The sequence below is a fragment of the Poecile atricapillus genome, chromosome 6 (assembly GCF_030490865.1).
Source record: "Poecile atricapillus isolate bPoeAtr1 chromosome 6, bPoeAtr1.hap1, whole genome shotgun sequence".
NCBI lineage: Eukaryota > Metazoa > Chordata > Aves > Passeriformes > Paridae > Poecile > Poecile atricapillus.
The window spans coordinates 13,163,272-13,179,824 of record NC_081254.1 but is presented as its reverse complement, the minus strand read 5'-3'; the positions used below and the strand labels follow the sequence as shown (position 1 = coordinate 13,179,824).

Genomic DNA, 16,553 nt, shown 5'->3' with positions numbered 1-16,553 from the left:
CTATTCTTTTATGCACCTATTGCAAAGCATAAATAAGAAAGCCAATTACTATTATTAATCTTTTGCTAATTCACAAAGGCTATGAGGTCATAGGCATAATTTTCTGTGGTTATCAGTAGCTGTCATTAAGAATCTGAACAATGTGCAGAGCTAAGGCAAATTAAAGATGTGAGTGTCATCCAGCCAGGGGTGGGTATCTTTCAGCTACATTTAGAAATAAAAGAGCTCTTCTCTCATTTCAGTCTTCATGTGGTCTACATAAAGCAAGAGAATATTAATAGTAAAGTACTGTCCTTATGATAACATCAGATACCTGCCAAATTTAATAATATAAGCAGAGTTGACAGCAGAGCTAGATTGCTCCTTAAAAATTCCCTGGGAGATGAAATGTGTCTCACCAAAGAAGATGGGTTGAGAATCAACCTTCAGAGAACAGAACAATTAGTGCTTCTGTTCAGGAAATATCTAATTAACCTTATGCTCAGTAGAAAGAATACAATTTCTATTGAGCTTGGATGAGCTTTCAACACATGTCTGAATGCTTTACTGTGCCCCCAAGTGCTGTGGACCTGATTCTTCAGAAAATCGCTGCCAGATGTAGAGTTTAGGAATACAGTGAACTGTCACCATTGCCATTTGGAGTACTGTGGGCTTCTTATGATGGAGCAGTGAGCATTCTGTCTTGATCTGAAAAAAACTCTTGTCTCCAAGTAAACGTCAAGCACTTGAGTGGGACTGTTATCTCCAAGTGCAAATAAGCTGTAAGTTCAGTTCTGTGCTTCGCTGTGCCAAGAAAACATTGAACTCTTTCCCAAAGACAGCATATTTAGGATCTAGGAATATGACAACAGCTTCTTGCTGGGGTTCAACACCCAATTCGTGCTGAAAGGGCCTGAGTTGGGTTATTTCAATGACAATTACAATAATTCAGTAATACCTCATTTTGTTTCCTTTTATGTGTCCACAGTTCAGTAATCCTTTTATTTTCTATGCTGTTGTCCCTTGAACAATGTTGTGAATGTCCTTTTTGCGTGGGAACTGGTCTTCAGGTTTTCTCTGTCCTACTTATAACTGCCATTAATTTTAAAGAAGAATCTCGTCCTCAGTGACATCAGTAATGACCACACTTCTGAAGATAATGTCTTCAGTCTGGATTGCTGGTAGAAACTAGCAAAGCTCAGTGTTTTCCATGGGTAAATTGGAAAATCTGAGCCACTAATGAGGGTAGCTTACATGTTAGGAATTCAAGCTGTGAAGAGTCTCTAAGGTCCAGAGGCAAACTTTAAGTAGATGGTCACTGTATCTATGGCAAATTACTTGAGCAGAGCCTGTTCCAGCAGTAAATGCCAGCTCTCTCCCAACCAGGAACGGTCCTTAGCTTTATTTTCCAGCTTATGGAGCACAGGGTCTTTGTGAATCAAAGTAAGTTGGTACCTCCTTGTATGAGATGTGTGAGTAGCATGTCCTGGGACACATCCATGGCAGAAATCTCATAGCTTCTCCATAAAGCATGAATGCATTTCATACATTTGTGGCTGTGCAAATACATGCACAGTGAAGCGATGCAAAGCCTGTGTTCCTTTCCAGGAGCTGGTAGTAGAGAAGAAAATAATGCCTCTGCAAGCACTTTCTTTTCTGCAAGTGAGAGTATTTTCTCAGACAAAGGCTGGGAAGGAGTTGGATATATTTCTGCTGTTACTCAGAGCTCTGTTGGCACCTGTCAGGTGGGTCTGGAGAGAAGCCTGATCTCTGAACTCGGCTGGATGTGTCAGCCTTGCTGAGAGCAGCCTGTCCTGCAGCTGGGGACCCTGGGGTTTCCAGATTTCCTTCCTCAGAGCAGGGAGTCCCTGAGAGCTCTCAGCTGTGTTTTAGGTGGCCTGAATGTCTTTGCCTGGCCAGGTGGTTGCTGAGTGGGCTCAGGAGGTTTGCTGCAGCTGTGGTGCAGCCAGCTGGCTGCAGCTTTCAGGGTGCCAAGGACACTTTGTGCCAGCCTGAAACACTGAGAACCCCAGGCAGCATTTGCTTCAGAGAGGGCTGTTGTAACAAGTATACCTTGTGGGTTTTGCCCTGAGCAGGATGTTGGCCATTCAGCTGCCCTGCATCCCGTAAGACTCCCCAGAAAGACCCCAAGAGCTGGGGCAGCCAGAAGCCCAGTTTTCCTCTGTGAAAAACACCACTTTTTTATTTGGCCTTTTCCTCAGTGTATTTTTTAAATCTTTCTGAAGCAGTGATGACCTAATCTCATTTCATTTGCCTTGGACTGAAACATTAAAACTAAACTATGGCTAATATGAAATATTATGTAGAGCTGCCCATAGTAAAGCTGTCAAGGCGAGACACACATAGACAGAAACAAGTTTGTGGTAAATTCTCGGCTGCCAGAGGATAGATAAGATCATTTAGCATGTTCAAGTTCTCCAGTGGAGTAAAGGCTGGAGAGGATTACTGCTGCCTGCTGAATTGCCAGTGTGATTTGTTTCAGCAGCTTGGCATTTCTCAACAATTTGCAACTCTGTACTGAATTGTCACCTTCCTAATTATTTTGGCAGAGCGGAAAGGGTCAGGCACAGAGTACGATCTCTCTCAACTTTCAGGCAGAAGATGTTTTTATGTATTACAGCTGTTCACTCCCAGCTCTGATGTGAAGGAGTGGATTCCTGGGGAGAAGCAGACAAACTGTTTGCTGTATTCTTGCAGTGGAGTAAATGTGAAAAGTTCAATTGTTGTTCATTTTAAATACAAGCACGCACTGTTTAGTCATATTTACAAAAGGATGACTGTTCTTTCCTGTGTCATACCAGCAAGGATTGTTTTTTCTCACACACACCTTAGGCAATATACATGCACATCTATGCACTAATTTAATAAATAGAAGTTAAATCTCCCCTTTCTGTAAAAAGAAAAATTATGAGAAAAAGTTTTGCTGAATTCAGAATCAAGTACCTGTGTTAAGTTTTTGTTGTTGTCTCTTCCTTGACTTAAATCTCCTTCTCAGTTAAAAAGGTAGGATTTTCTTAGTTGGCACTGTTGCCTTCCATTAAGAATTCAAACTCTACCTGAATTCTACTCTTTGGTGTGTGTTTGTGTGTGGGCTTTTTGTTTTTCTTAGACCCTTTCATCTTTTTACTAGAAAAGTTTCAACCAGAGCAACATTAAAAAAACAAGCCCAAACCTACAATGAAAGTCTTGTGTGATTTAGGGAAACTGCAGTGAGATTGATTTTTTTATCCTCCCCCTCCTCTATTTTTTAGTTTACCTTGTGGTTTAAGATGTTGAATAGAAAATATTCTGATAACCCAGGATTGCTTCTGTGTCTGTCCATCTTTCTGAAGGATAGACTGGTTATATTTTATTTTTTTAGGTAGTGAAGATAAGTGAATAAATATTCTTCTCATAAGAATAAAGAAGAGTTGATCTCATATTTTTCTCAAGAAGAGAATAGAGCCATTTTCTAGCAGCTAAAATGTGCAGTCCTTAATTCTACAGAGATATTAAAAATGATAATTTTTTTCCTGAGGAAGCTGCTTGGCTTTGAAATTAGCATTATCTAAAAACATTGACTATTCAAAAATAATGAATTGTCCACTCAGCTCATGTTTTTAGGAGCTAGGAAATAACAATGGAAGAACAATATTAGAAATGATCCAAGATAGTAGCATTAGCATTGACTGAAGAACAATACTAGGCTTTTCTTTCTCAGAAATAATAAGAGCAGCCTAATATATTGTTCATAGAATCATGTAACATTAAGGGTTGGACCCTTAATCTTCATCCTAGAAATTTCATAGGATTAACATTTTGCAGCAATCTACTTCGGGTTTCCCTTACTTACAGTTTAGGTCAGGTAACTAGGACAGTAATTCAGGGTGATTTTACTCATTTTTTTTTACTCATAAAAAATTCTTACCTGTCAGGTTGTTACCCATAAGTGTATAGTGTCGGTTCCATTATAAAATTAAATAAAAACTGGTTATATTTGTAATTCAAGTTATTTCAATAATATGAATAACACTTAATGAAGTTCAGTTTTGAGTTTTTTGTGGGCTTCAATTAAACTGTATGATTTAAATCTGCTTCTTTACTGCCTAAGGGATTTGGGAAAATTCATTGGAAAACAGATACAGATTCCTAGTTCTGCATTTATTGAGCTCCTATGTTATTGATGATATGAAGGAGGCCAACTGCAGAAGCAGTCTTTCTCAGATTTCTGTCTCTTTTAAGGCTTTCTTGGAAGGGAGCTTTTTTGGCATGTTACTCTTAGCTACATTTTGCAAAGTGACTGTTGTGTGCTGAACGATCTGCCTTTTCCTCCAGAATGCAGTAATCTTAATTTTTGGAAAATAATATTCCCTGTTTTGGTTATGATACATTGGGACAGTTACTAAAGCAAGAACAGCAATACATCAGTTCCTGAGTTTTAAGGTTCCGTGGATGACGTGTGTAGTGCTCGAAGGCAGCAGTAACTTTGGGGGTACTCATGGACTTAAACCAAGCTTTGCTTACGGCCTGGGGGATATCACAGGCTTTGGTGCCACGTGATAAAATGTTTACTGTATAGTTTTCAGATCTTAGATGCTTACATTTTCCTCATTCCTGTGATACCTGTGCTTTCAAAATGTGCCCTCCTCCATAGGAATTCCTAAGAGGTGGGAAAAATTCAGTGAGAAAATTTTGAGAGGTAAGAAGCCCAAAGTTAGAAGAGACAGTGATTTACTCAAGGTAATGCAGCTTCTCTGTGATAGGAAGCAATTGAAGCAGTGTCTCAGCTTCTGGCACATTCTTCCTCTTTAGTCACTTCTGGCTTACTTCATTTTCTCTAGAAAAGAGAAGAAGAGGAAAGACAGAAAGGTGAGGAACTTATCAGGCAGCAGGAAGAAATCCGGGCAAAGGAGCTGTACCTGAGCCTGAAGCAAGCTCAGCAGCACAGTCAGCACAGCGACGATGACCAGGAGTGGGAAGAGCAGTGTGAGTAAAACTACCTTCACAGCATTAGTGTATTTCTGAAAGCAGATAAAAGGACACTTGCAGAATGGAGAAGGTGTGGCCAAAAAAAAATCTCTTCTACCCAGAGCAATGCAAAGTGCTGTATTATTTTGGTGGAAATGACCAGCTTAAAATTGCAAACACAAGTTTTGGATTTCTTTCTGAATCTGAGTCGATGCCTTATTGAATTTTTTTTGTGTACAATGACTGAGATCATTAAATTCTGTCTAATGTACTTAATTAACAGTTTTGGCTTAGTAATAATAACTTGGGGCACAGCTATTTTGACAGCTTGTCCTCAGCTATCTCTGAAGAGATAAAATCTGTCTTCATCAGTATTTTAATTGCTTCCATATGGTAGTGGGGTGAAGCTATGATATCAATGCTGAAACTCGCTTCATTCCAAAAGATTCCAATAAATCATACTTTGATTGTTGCTCTAAAAAATCCACCTGATGATGATGATGATGATGATCTCACTCTGTGGAAGTACTGTTCCTTTTTAGATAGCCTGGAATTCTTTATGAATATCATAATTGTGATTAATTTCCACGCTTTTTTTGGTGATTTTTAAAAGCCTATAAGGAACAGAAAAACTATATTATTATATAGATGTATACATTAATACTGTAGATAAATAAAAGTCCACATTAGCAATAACTTTCAAAATATACAATTAGTTTATTTTATGGATTTAGTCATCACTTCATTAATTCCTGAGGACTAATTACTGAGGAGCTATTACCTGGAATTGATCTGATAATGAATCATTCTGTACAAGATGAATTAAATCTATATGATACACTGCTGCCATTTTCCAAGCTCATAACAGGGTATGTTAATTTTGATCAATAAAACCTCTGTACATTACACTGTCAATAAAGATAAAGTAATTTTCCGGAGAATTATCTAAATCCAGGCATACATACTCATATGGAAAGAAAAACTATCTTTCTTTATTTTGGGTATGTGAGAGCAGAATGAGTTGGTGAAAAATTAGCCCTTTAGTTCTGCAGAAAATCAGCATCAGCTGGCAACACAGCATAGAGGATGGTATTGTGTACTTCAGGATTTCTTTGATGCTATATAAGGAAAGAAAACACATTTCAACCATGTTGTTAGAAAAAAAAAGAAACTGGGTTACCTTTACACTGAAATAAAACAAAATACTACAAATACTACTAAAACCAGGTATAATTTTCTTACTGTTGCATTAATGAGGTAACTGGTGTTTTAAATTGTTGCCTCTATTTTCTTGAGGAATGCTGTTTGTGCAGGGATAGACATCAAAACTGCAATAGAATAATTATGGGAGAAGGGAGGGATAAAAAGGAATAAGCTATGAAAGGTTTTGACCATGAGTTCTGGAATGGCATTTTTGGTCTATTAAAACACTTGTGACTGCATCACATGCTGGGGGGAATAGTCTGCCACCAGTACTTTTTTTTGGTGAAAGCTCCTGGGGTATTGTGTATGCTCTGGAGGAATTCTGCCACCTCCAGTCTGTGTGCCTCAGTACCTGCAGGCCTGTTCCCTCACCTGGAGGGTGACCAAGAGCAGCTCAGGCGCTCGGAGCTGCTGATCCTGGTCACCAGCAGTAGCTGCCAGGGCAGAGCAAAAGCTCAGCACCTTCTCTCTTGCTGCTGGGTTTGCAGCCTGCTATAAATTCTGTGCTGCCAGAGTTATGCTGTTAGCAGTAATTGATTTAGCATTAAACTAACTGCAGACTAATGACTAGAGTGTACCATATCCTTGTTTATCCTCTTATGCTTATCTCGGTGTGTCAATTTATCCCTGTTGGTTTGAGGGCTCAGAGCCGTGCTCCATTAGCAAATGGGTGTAACAACTGAAGATAGGAAGATGCAGTGTTTAGTGCCTTATCTGAGACCAGTTGCTGGATGGTTTAGACTATGCTATCAAACTTTGCACTGAGTTTCCTCAGGCATTTTAACATCTTCCATTTCCTTAACTTTACTGCAGGAGCCAAAATGTGCAGCAGATAGTCAGTAACAAATATTTGGAAGCGGGAACTTCTGAAATTGCTATGAAATTAATTAGTACCTCAGGTTCACCAGATTTCTCATTTCTTATTTCAGTTCCAGATATTATTTTCTTTTTATGGTAATCCTTCCATTTTGTCTGCAAGTATTCCTGTGGGGCACTGAGAGAAAATTTAGTGAAGTTAGGCAAAGCTGTCCACAAGTCAGCTTTTCTAAGTAATAAATAAATGCATGAACGCATAAGAGAATTACAAGCAGATGTAATATTTACATTTTTTGCCTCTACAGACCTGCAGTGGAGATCATACTGACTATTAGGAACAAGGCCAGGCTCCTTTAGGTCTTGCCTCCTTGAAGTGAGCCCTGCCCTGTTGCACAGTGCTGCTGGGGAACAGCAGTGCTGGAGCAGGTGTTGGGGAGAGAAATGTAGCTGTGGTATTGATGACACTACTAATTTGTTTAGTAGATGGAATTCAGCACGTGATGGGGGCTCATCTCTCCTCTCACATTATCCCTCAGCTGTTTATTGCCAAGGCAATAAGCAAAGTGGTGCCAATATTAGTTTCTGTTGTTCGGTTCAGTTTGCTTCTGCTGTTTGCCAAAGAACAATAATGGCCCATAGAACTACTGTGTTAATTGAAATACATGATTTTAGGGCTTTTTATTATACTAAATAACAAATGTAGAATAACTTGGGAAATTGGTGCTAGAAGGGGAAAATGATTTTGTAAGAGCAATTACACACTTTGATTTCATATAAAAGATATATATTGGGATATTTTAGAGGGCAGCTGTAAGTTAATAAGTCGAGCAGGGATATTGGTTGGCAAGTGAAAAGATGAATAGTGCAAGACTTATTCAGAGACTCTACTGTTCAAACTCTTATTTTTGAAGCTGAGAAGCAAAACTAAACTTGGATAGCAGAGGGTATGTATTCTCATTAGTTTTGGACATTTTTGTGTGCTGTCCCATTTTTAGGTTTCTAGTTTTTTTAAGTGTGACCTCTCTTTGTGAAAGTAAAAAAAGAATCTGTGAAACATGATAGGAAAAGCTGTAGCATGAATATTCATCTGATTGAATATTGTAAAAGGCATTCTGTTAATACACTTACAAAGCCCTGCAAACTGCATCAGGCAGGGAAGTGCTCAGATACCATCTGATCAACTTTATTCATCTCCAGAAAAAAAATTATTCCAGTAAAAATGTAGACAGAGATGAGTGAGATGATCTGTTCTTTTGCTTTTTCCTGAGCACCTACTTTTGGTCTCTCTTGGAAGAAAGATACCAGGCTGACTCATTATAGCTTCTTTTATATTGTTGTATATTTATGTTCTTCTACAAATGCATCTGTGAATTTATTTTTGCCTGACTTTTAAAGGAATTAATTGGGTATTTTTGTTCCCCAAAAATTCAAGTGAGTTTACTGGCAGGAGCATTGATAAAATGCTGACTTTTAAAGTGAGTGGTCCCCAGTTTAGCTATGCATTAACTAAGCAAGTGCTCAACCTTACATATATGTGCCCTCTGAACACCAATAGGTCTCACAGTGCATTGTTGAATAGGAATGGAATTATTCACATGCTTACAGATAAGATTGCTGAATTGAAGCCATATTGCAGGAGAAGTCATATTTTCCACTTAGGAAAGGATAAAACCACTGTGTGATTTGTATGTGCACTCAGAAAATCTGAAGATTGAATTTTATCTATTAGTTAGTAATTTTCAATAGCTCATAAGCTTCCAAGAATTTTTAATAAGGGGAAAACTAAAACAAAATCATTTTAAAATTCCAATGCATACTCAAAGCATATGTTTCGGTTTTTTTCACTTTTCACACATCTGACTGTAAATCAAAAAAGTTTCTTTGTGCTCTTCAAAAGCACAAAATAGATTATAGGAAATGGATAGGTCCTAGTCTTTCAAAAATTATTTGATCAAGTTCAGCTGCAGTGCAGTATGAATTAATCCTCATCTATATCAAAAGACTTGGTATTAGAACTTTGCCAGGACTGCAAATAGGGGTTTCTCAATCCTAAGAAAATATAGAAGAGGCACCTTAGGTTAGCATAGAGAAAGAACAGATTCTCATAAACTCTTCATGGAAAACAATGTTTTCCAAACATGGAAAACAGCCCCTCTAGGAGCCAAAGAGCCCCTGCACACCCAGCTTTGGTGTTTGCTCCTTGCTGTTAGGAGGATGTTCACACTGTGTCACAGACATGTCTGAGCTGGCTTTCAACTATTCATTTCTAGCAATGCCAACCAGATAATGATGGCAGCATGGACCTGTCTTGGATGTATTTACCAGTTTCCGGGAGGGTTTGGTCACCTCTCTTTGGCCTGCTGTGCTGAGGCTGCAGTCACAGTGGTACCCATCTCTCTGAGCAGCTCAGACATTTCTACACAAGCTCCAGTTCCATCAGGGCAGAAATTTCTTCATTTTATGAACACCTGTTCTTGGCATCACCAACATCATAAGAGAAAACCGGTCTTGGAGATGGTCTTACAGGACCTGGCTGAACTGTAGATCTCCCATGGGCTTGACAAATTCCTCATTTCCCCATCTTGTCCATCCTTACATTATTCCATGAAATAAAAGAAAGATGTAAGAGTTCATAAATTGTTATTTGTAATTATTTATGCTAGAAATATGGATCTGTGATGGTGATTCAGAGCTTTTAGGGTTTTTTTCAGATATCTAATTTCCCCATTGAGGATACTGACTGACTACACTACTAGTGTTTTTCACAGGGGTCATGCCAGAAGTAAATTTACTGTAGGACAGCCAGCTAAGAAAAATAATCTGTTTCTACTTAACTCAGTACTAGAAGTCCTGACTACTTTTGCTTTCTTTTTACCAGAAAGATTATGATGTGTCTTGAAATATAAGTAACGTTGAATTTTGGCTTCCTCTATTTTAAAATATTTGTGCTAGACTTGATCCAGACATGAAGTTCTCCCTCCTAGTGAGATGGTTGAAAGCCATACAGAGAAATATGAATAGTCATTAAATTCTATTGTAAGAAAAACCTTCTACAAAAATACATCCACATTTACCTTCAGACTCTGAGTGACTTTCTCAAGATAGATAAATTTGTGGGAAGTGTCAGTATGGGAGGATGGTTCATGTGGTAAATTTCATTTTGTCTGGGCTATAGTGAAAAACCTTTATGTAGATTCCTGACTGTGATGACTTTATCCCCAGTACTATTTCCAGTCACCAAACATGGTTATTGATGCCAGTGTCTTTGATTATTTGCTTAAAAAGCCCCTTGACCAATCAGAGATTAAAAGAAACTTAGGATCACCTAGAAATACAGGTCCACAGTTGAAGCTGTACTAGACAACTTCTAAAGGTAGAGGAAAGAGAAAGACGTTTTTGGGATTAACTACATGGAAGGGGATAGGGAGAAAATCAGGGGTCCAGTAATGAGAAAAAATGAATTAAGAGATCCTATGCATCCCTATGGTCAATGATACATGAATGGACAATTCAGATACTTCCACTGGGAAACTTCAATAAAAATTCTTCCTAATGAGAAAGAGATGATTTTGTATATACAATCTCTATATGCAGCTTTCCCTATCCTTGTGTGTACACAGACACATATACATGCATATGGGTATGTACATAAATGTAAACACACATACATACATGTGTATGTATGCATAGGGAGGGCTGCATCTCATACTTCCAAAAGATTTTCTGAATATTGATATTTAACCACTGCAACCTATGCAACCTCACCTCATACTTCTGTGATAAGAAATATTAAAGTTTGATAGTTTGGGAAAATGTAGTCTGGGTCACTGACTTCTGATGGTACAGATTTGTACCAGATTTGGCTAGCAAAAATACAATAGGAATATCTATTGAAAAGACTGCCAATTATTGAGGAAAGTGGGGCATGAAGATACCTTGCCTTTCTCATTGCCAGGCAGCCAATCATCAGTAGAAAAGAGTCTCAGAAAGCTCCAGGCAGCCCACCCTCAATCTGAATATTGTGATGGTGACAAACAGTTGAGGGTTTCTAGATGCCTTGCAAAATTGCATCACACTCATCTTCCTTGCAGTCTCTTGTAGTGCTGCAAGCAAAAAGTTCATCTTTAAAAGTGACCATTACTGAGTGGCTTTATAAGGGATAAATCACAGAAATACTGGAGCTATTGAAGCAGTATATGTAAATGACATTATCTACCCTTAAAAATAATGATCTGTAAGATAAATAGTGAAGTCTATTACTTACGTTTCCTGTGCTGTGCATTTGTTTATTACTGTGTTTAGCCAAAACTGCAGGGTATGTGGTTAAGTGAAACTGAAATCCTGCCAGTTGTATGCATATGAAGCATCTATGACTCGTTTATTATGCTATCTTGATGAGCTTTTAGTCCTGCATATCTTTCTGCTTATGATAATATTATATAATTCTAAGCTTAAAGGTCTTTTCCATTTCCCTCATTTGCCCACAAGGTTTTATTTCATTTCATTTGGCTTTGAGTGTTTTTATTTCTTGATTCCATTAAACCTTCTTAGAATTTGGAAGTTAAATCCAGTTATACTTCTGCTTGCTTTTAACTGGGAGTGTAAACCAGAGGCATGCAAGCAGACAAATGAAACGGAGCTGTCTGGTATTATGTCATGCATTGCTAGTCACAGGTACAGTCACAGGGGGTAGGAAATGGAGTGTTCCCATTATGAACTGGGTATGATCTAAGCTAGGATGGTCATGGCAGGATTGATAATTGCTGCTGGAGGCCACAGCTAGCTTCTTTAATATTTGCTTCACTGCATGTTAAAGGTTTGTTTTGCACTGGAATAATTTGCCCGCCTGCAGTTATTTGTGACTCAAAAAAATCATCCAAATGGGGCCTAAGGCACCAGAAAAGAGCTGATAGATGATGAATATTTGCAGTAGAATTCTCAGTGCATTTAAGTTATACCATGTCAAAGGCAGGATTGTTGGAACATTATTTTAAAATGAAGAAGCTTTAGTGACAGATGCCTGAGCGGCACTGGCCAGAGCAGCAGTCCCATTTCAGGTTACAGAAATGGGTAACTCCCTGGTCAGTGCCACTTTTAGGTGTGTATTCAGTCTTCCAGTACAAATTCTGTTTCTCCATATAAGATTTCAGAGACTGAAGTGTGAGGTAACCCCAACAATTGCATCAACACACCCTTTCCAATGGCTATTAATTTATCCATTTTTACTGAAACCATTTTTAGACTGTGAATTTCAGATTGGAGATATCTGTGACTATAAGTACAATGACAAAAATAGCATATGCCTTTCAGAAAGCAAACAGCACTGACAAAGTGCAACCTACATGCCAGTTTTTACAATGGTAAATTCTGGGAGTTGACCCTTCAATTCTAGTTATGTTCATAGTGGAAAAGAACACTGTTAGACACATACTTAATTTTAAGCAGTAATTAACATCCTTTCTTGAAACATAGAACTTGGTGCACTTCCAGGAGAAAAGATGTCCCCAAGCAGAATGTCTCTTACTACAGCCAAAAGAAGTGTCAGATTTAATCACAATATGTAGAGGTTCAGTTATTGCCAGTAGTGGTCAGATCATTGATAATTTGAGGCTTCTTCTAGAGGTGGGCCTGTGTTTGAAGCATCAGGGAAGTCATCCAGTTATCCGCCTTCAGTAACGTGTCGCAATTTATACATTCTTAAAATCAGCTCATATAGGAATAAAGGCACTGAGCTGCTCTGTAAGCAGAGGGGAAGGTGGCTGTTTGTCTTTCTAAATCTCTCCTCCTGTCCATTCCGCCCAGTGCGCCGCTCCAAGGCTGCTGACGAGGAGAGGAGCCACAAAGCGCGCAGGGCGCGGGACGAATACCGACGGCAGTCCCTGCGCGCCATCCAGAAGGGAAGAGTGGCTGGCCTGAGTCATTTGTTCCAGGGGACAAACCTGAGCAATGATCAGGAGATCAAACTGAACGACAACAGTGCGACCCCTTTGCTGTCTCCTGCAGCGTCCAGGTTAGTTTGTGCTGGAGCGGTTTTGAAACAGTTTTCTCTTGCGTCACTCCTCTCCAATCCCCACTGTCGCAACAAGCTGTTCTTCAGGTTTTGGGAGTCCTCAGTCTTGCCGTTTCCTGGTGATCAGAAAAAAGAATGTTTAAAGGAATAGAAAAACAGATTTAATGCAAACTAAATGCCATTTATCTTCAGGCAGATTTCTTAGGATTCACACAGAGATGACTCCTTGAAAAGACAGTATGAGATCAGTGTGCGAGGCTGTGATATAGGGAAGTCAAATGGACAAATTATTAGGCAAGTCTTAAGCCTCAAGCCTAAAACTGCCTGCTGCTTAACAGCTTTTTTTTTTTTTAGAGAGCTGTCCTACATTTCAGAGGCTTTTAGTTTTTTGTGGCTTTTTTTCAGGCAAAACTAAGTGTCTTTGGTATTTATTAATCTTTCATTTTACTATTTCGGGAGCACAATTAATTGCAGTAGAGGAGAAGAATCCAAACTGGAAGATTATTCCTACTAGCTAAAACACATAGAAAGTAGAAGAAGGCGTAAGGCAGGCTGTCAAGTAGAGAATGCAAAGGAAACATTAAAGTTTAAACAAAACATTCCCTCTATTGTGCTTAGTGGTTTCTGTTTGGAGACACCGTGTATTATAGATGATACTGATTTAGAGTTTTTTGCCAGTAAAAAGGAATATACTCAGGAAAAAAGAATTTCTTGTCAATATTTATATTGGAATAAAAATGAGGTGGAATAGGAAAGCTGACTGAAACGCCCATTGTGATAAATTGTTTTTCAGTTTAAGTTCAGTAAGAAAATGTTTACAGTGCTGTTGCAAATGTAAAAATCACACCACTATGGTTTCTGTAAAAACACACAGTAATTTTAACAAATTTTAAAAAGTTAAAGTTTTTCAGTGAGTTGAACTGAACAGAAGTTATGCTGACCATTTTGCAGCTGTGAGTTTTGTAAATGTGTAGGAAAAGATGAATATTTATATTGTCCCTTGTTTCCATACGCTGCTGATGCTCTGTCTTTCTGTTCAGTAACATCTGGGAGCGCCCTTCTCGGCCCTTCTCCCGAGACGTCATCATTCGCTGGTTCAAGGAGGAGCAGATCCCTCGGCGGGCTGGCTTTGAGAGGAACACCAACAGGATTGCCCAGTGGTTCCATGGTAATTCCCTGATCCCTCATTTCGTGTGTAACAGAAAGCTTAACTCTGATAATAACTGTGAGCATCTACTTGGGAAATTAAACTTGCCAGCTTTCACCTCAAAGAACAAAGCCTACTGACATGGTCAAACAATCCTGTTAAAACAAGACTTTTGCATCTTTCCTACTATTAGCATATGATTTTCCCATTTTCTTTTTGCTAATTGAGTAGATTAGTTTGGGACCCATATCACCAAAGGTTTTTTCAGGAATATTTCGGCCAAAATATATTTGCTGCAAAATGGTAACCTAAGCAAGAGTACTGAGAGCAAGATAGGGTGAGAAGTACTCCAAAATTTAGTGGCAAATAGTGCAGTGATATGGTATGTGGATGACTGCCACTCAAGATTTTGATTTACCTGATTTGCAAGAATGACTTGAACTCAAATATTTTTAATCTTTGTTATAATTTATAAATCAGGGCAGCATTTTTTATTTCTCGCTTTCTTTTGCAAACATTTTTCTTTCCGGAAAAATAATTGATAATGTGTAATTTTTGGCAATTTTCCTGAAAAAAACTTTGGTGATATGAGTCCCATCTCTGACACTTTTGCTTTTTTGCATAGCATTTGCTATGCAGCTGAATCTTTGTTATCAAATTCACAGGTAAGACATTTTTCTAGGTATTAGCAATGATCTTTATGTTCAGTATTCTTAGACATAAAAAAAAAGGCTTAACAGCTGACACAACTGAGGGACTAGAAAGACTTTAAAGTTAAATCTCAATTTTTTTCCATTTCTGCTTTTGATGAGTCTATTTCTTTGTTCACTAAGCTGACCCTGATCTGATTCATGAGTCTCTATGCCTGAGATGAAGATGTGTGGGTGTTCTGAAGTTTTGAAGGAAGATTTCTGAATAAGTTTAGTGTTTCATATATTTCATATTTCTGTTTATGATACACAAATCCTCATGTGTTAGAAGACATCAGCAAGCTGCTGTTTTCTTTGGCTTAATTAGTCAAAGACACTGAAGTCAGTCATGTATAGCTTGTAAATGCTAAATACTTTCATTTTGTATGAACAATGATGCAGACAGTGTTGTTTGTTTTCTTAGAGAAAAAATTTGGTGTGGTTGCTTTCTGAGAGACAAACATTAAAATTTCATTTGTGGATATTTGCCTAAAGTTCTTCCAACCAGGATCTTTCGATATGATCCAATGATAAACGTCTTCCCTGTGTGGGGGGAGTTCCCATGCATATAAATTGCTGTGAGAAGTTATGAACATAATTTATGCTTAAAGTGAAGGAGGTATCTGGGCTTGAGCCAATGCCTGTGCAATCTTTCTACTAATTTTGGTGGCTTTTGGATTACCCTATTAATCACTGAAAGAACTGAGACATTCATGATAATTCTTTAATTTCTCAGGTCCTGCTCTTCATATCTTGTGAAACTGAATGTAATGACTTATAAAAGTGAGCAAAATGCCTAATGTTTCCTTCTCTCACTCAAAGAGCCTGACAAAGATAGTTAAGATACACTCCCAGCCTAAAGCTCAGTGGTTTTCTTTGCAGGGACCCCTGAGAGTGCTTCTTTGGTACCTATTTGCTGCATGAGTTATGGCTTCTGCAGGTCTGGTCAGATTGTTACAATTGTAAATTGTGAACAACTCAGCTGCCTTGTAACTCTTCTGCAGTGGTGGAATCCAAAGAGGTTATTACAAGTGCAGTAATTGGTGTTTGGTATGGTTATCTGGTGTCTGTGTTACAGCTTGTAATGGACACAAACTCTGAGGAAAAGCAACTAAACAGAATCACAGATTATGCTGAGTTGGAAGAGACCCACAAGGATTATCGAGTCTGACTCCTGGCCCTCCTGTTATTTTGTATTGTATTCGGGGAACCAGGAAATTATGAATGAATTTTAATGATTTTTGTCTATGAACAAAATTATAGCAGAATACATTTGACTTGTATAAGAAAATTGCAGCACAAATGAAAGCCATTCTGCAAAGCCCAGAATTACAGCTGACAACTTGAGCCACTGGGGCACCTTGAGCGCCTCTCACAACAGTAATAATCAGGTCCTTCACATCCTTGAGCAACTTCTGTATTTTCTTATATCTCAGTTTTGGACCATAAAATGGCAGCTTAATATTCTGCCTCACGTCAAGGGGTTTTGAATGCAATGGGCTAAGAGTGCTATTGCAGCCATACTGAAAAAGTAGATACCAGTTTATTACAGAATTACACGTTTTTGCCAGGGTCAGTAGAGCTTGGCTTGCCTGCTCTGACTGTCAGGCTGTTCAGCTTTTCAGCTGAAGTTAAGAATTATCTGATTCACTGTCTTCAAACTATACTATGGATATATAACTCATTCTAGTTATACAGAGATGGAGCCTTGAGACAGATGTATGTAGCTAAAGTAGCAAAG

At 38.4% G+C, this 16,553-nt stretch overlaps 1 protein-coding gene across 3 annotated transcripts in view; it reads left to right on the top strand.

Annotated features, from left to right (window-relative positions):
• The window catches only part of SH2D4B (SH2 domain containing 4B), a 54,523-nt gene that overhangs the window by 16,991 nt on the left and 20,979 nt on the right, over positions 1-16,553 (top strand). For all 3 annotated transcript variants that reach the window (XM_058841630.1, XM_058841629.1, XM_058841628.1), the window contains 3 exons: positions 4,821-4,965; positions 12,769-12,970; positions 14,017-14,144. In XM_058841630.1, coding sequence (XP_058697613.1) covers positions 4,821-4,965; positions 12,769-12,970; positions 14,017-14,144 — 475 coding nt within the window. The remainder of the gene's footprint in view (positions 1-4,820; positions 4,966-12,768; positions 12,971-14,016; positions 14,145-16,553) is intronic.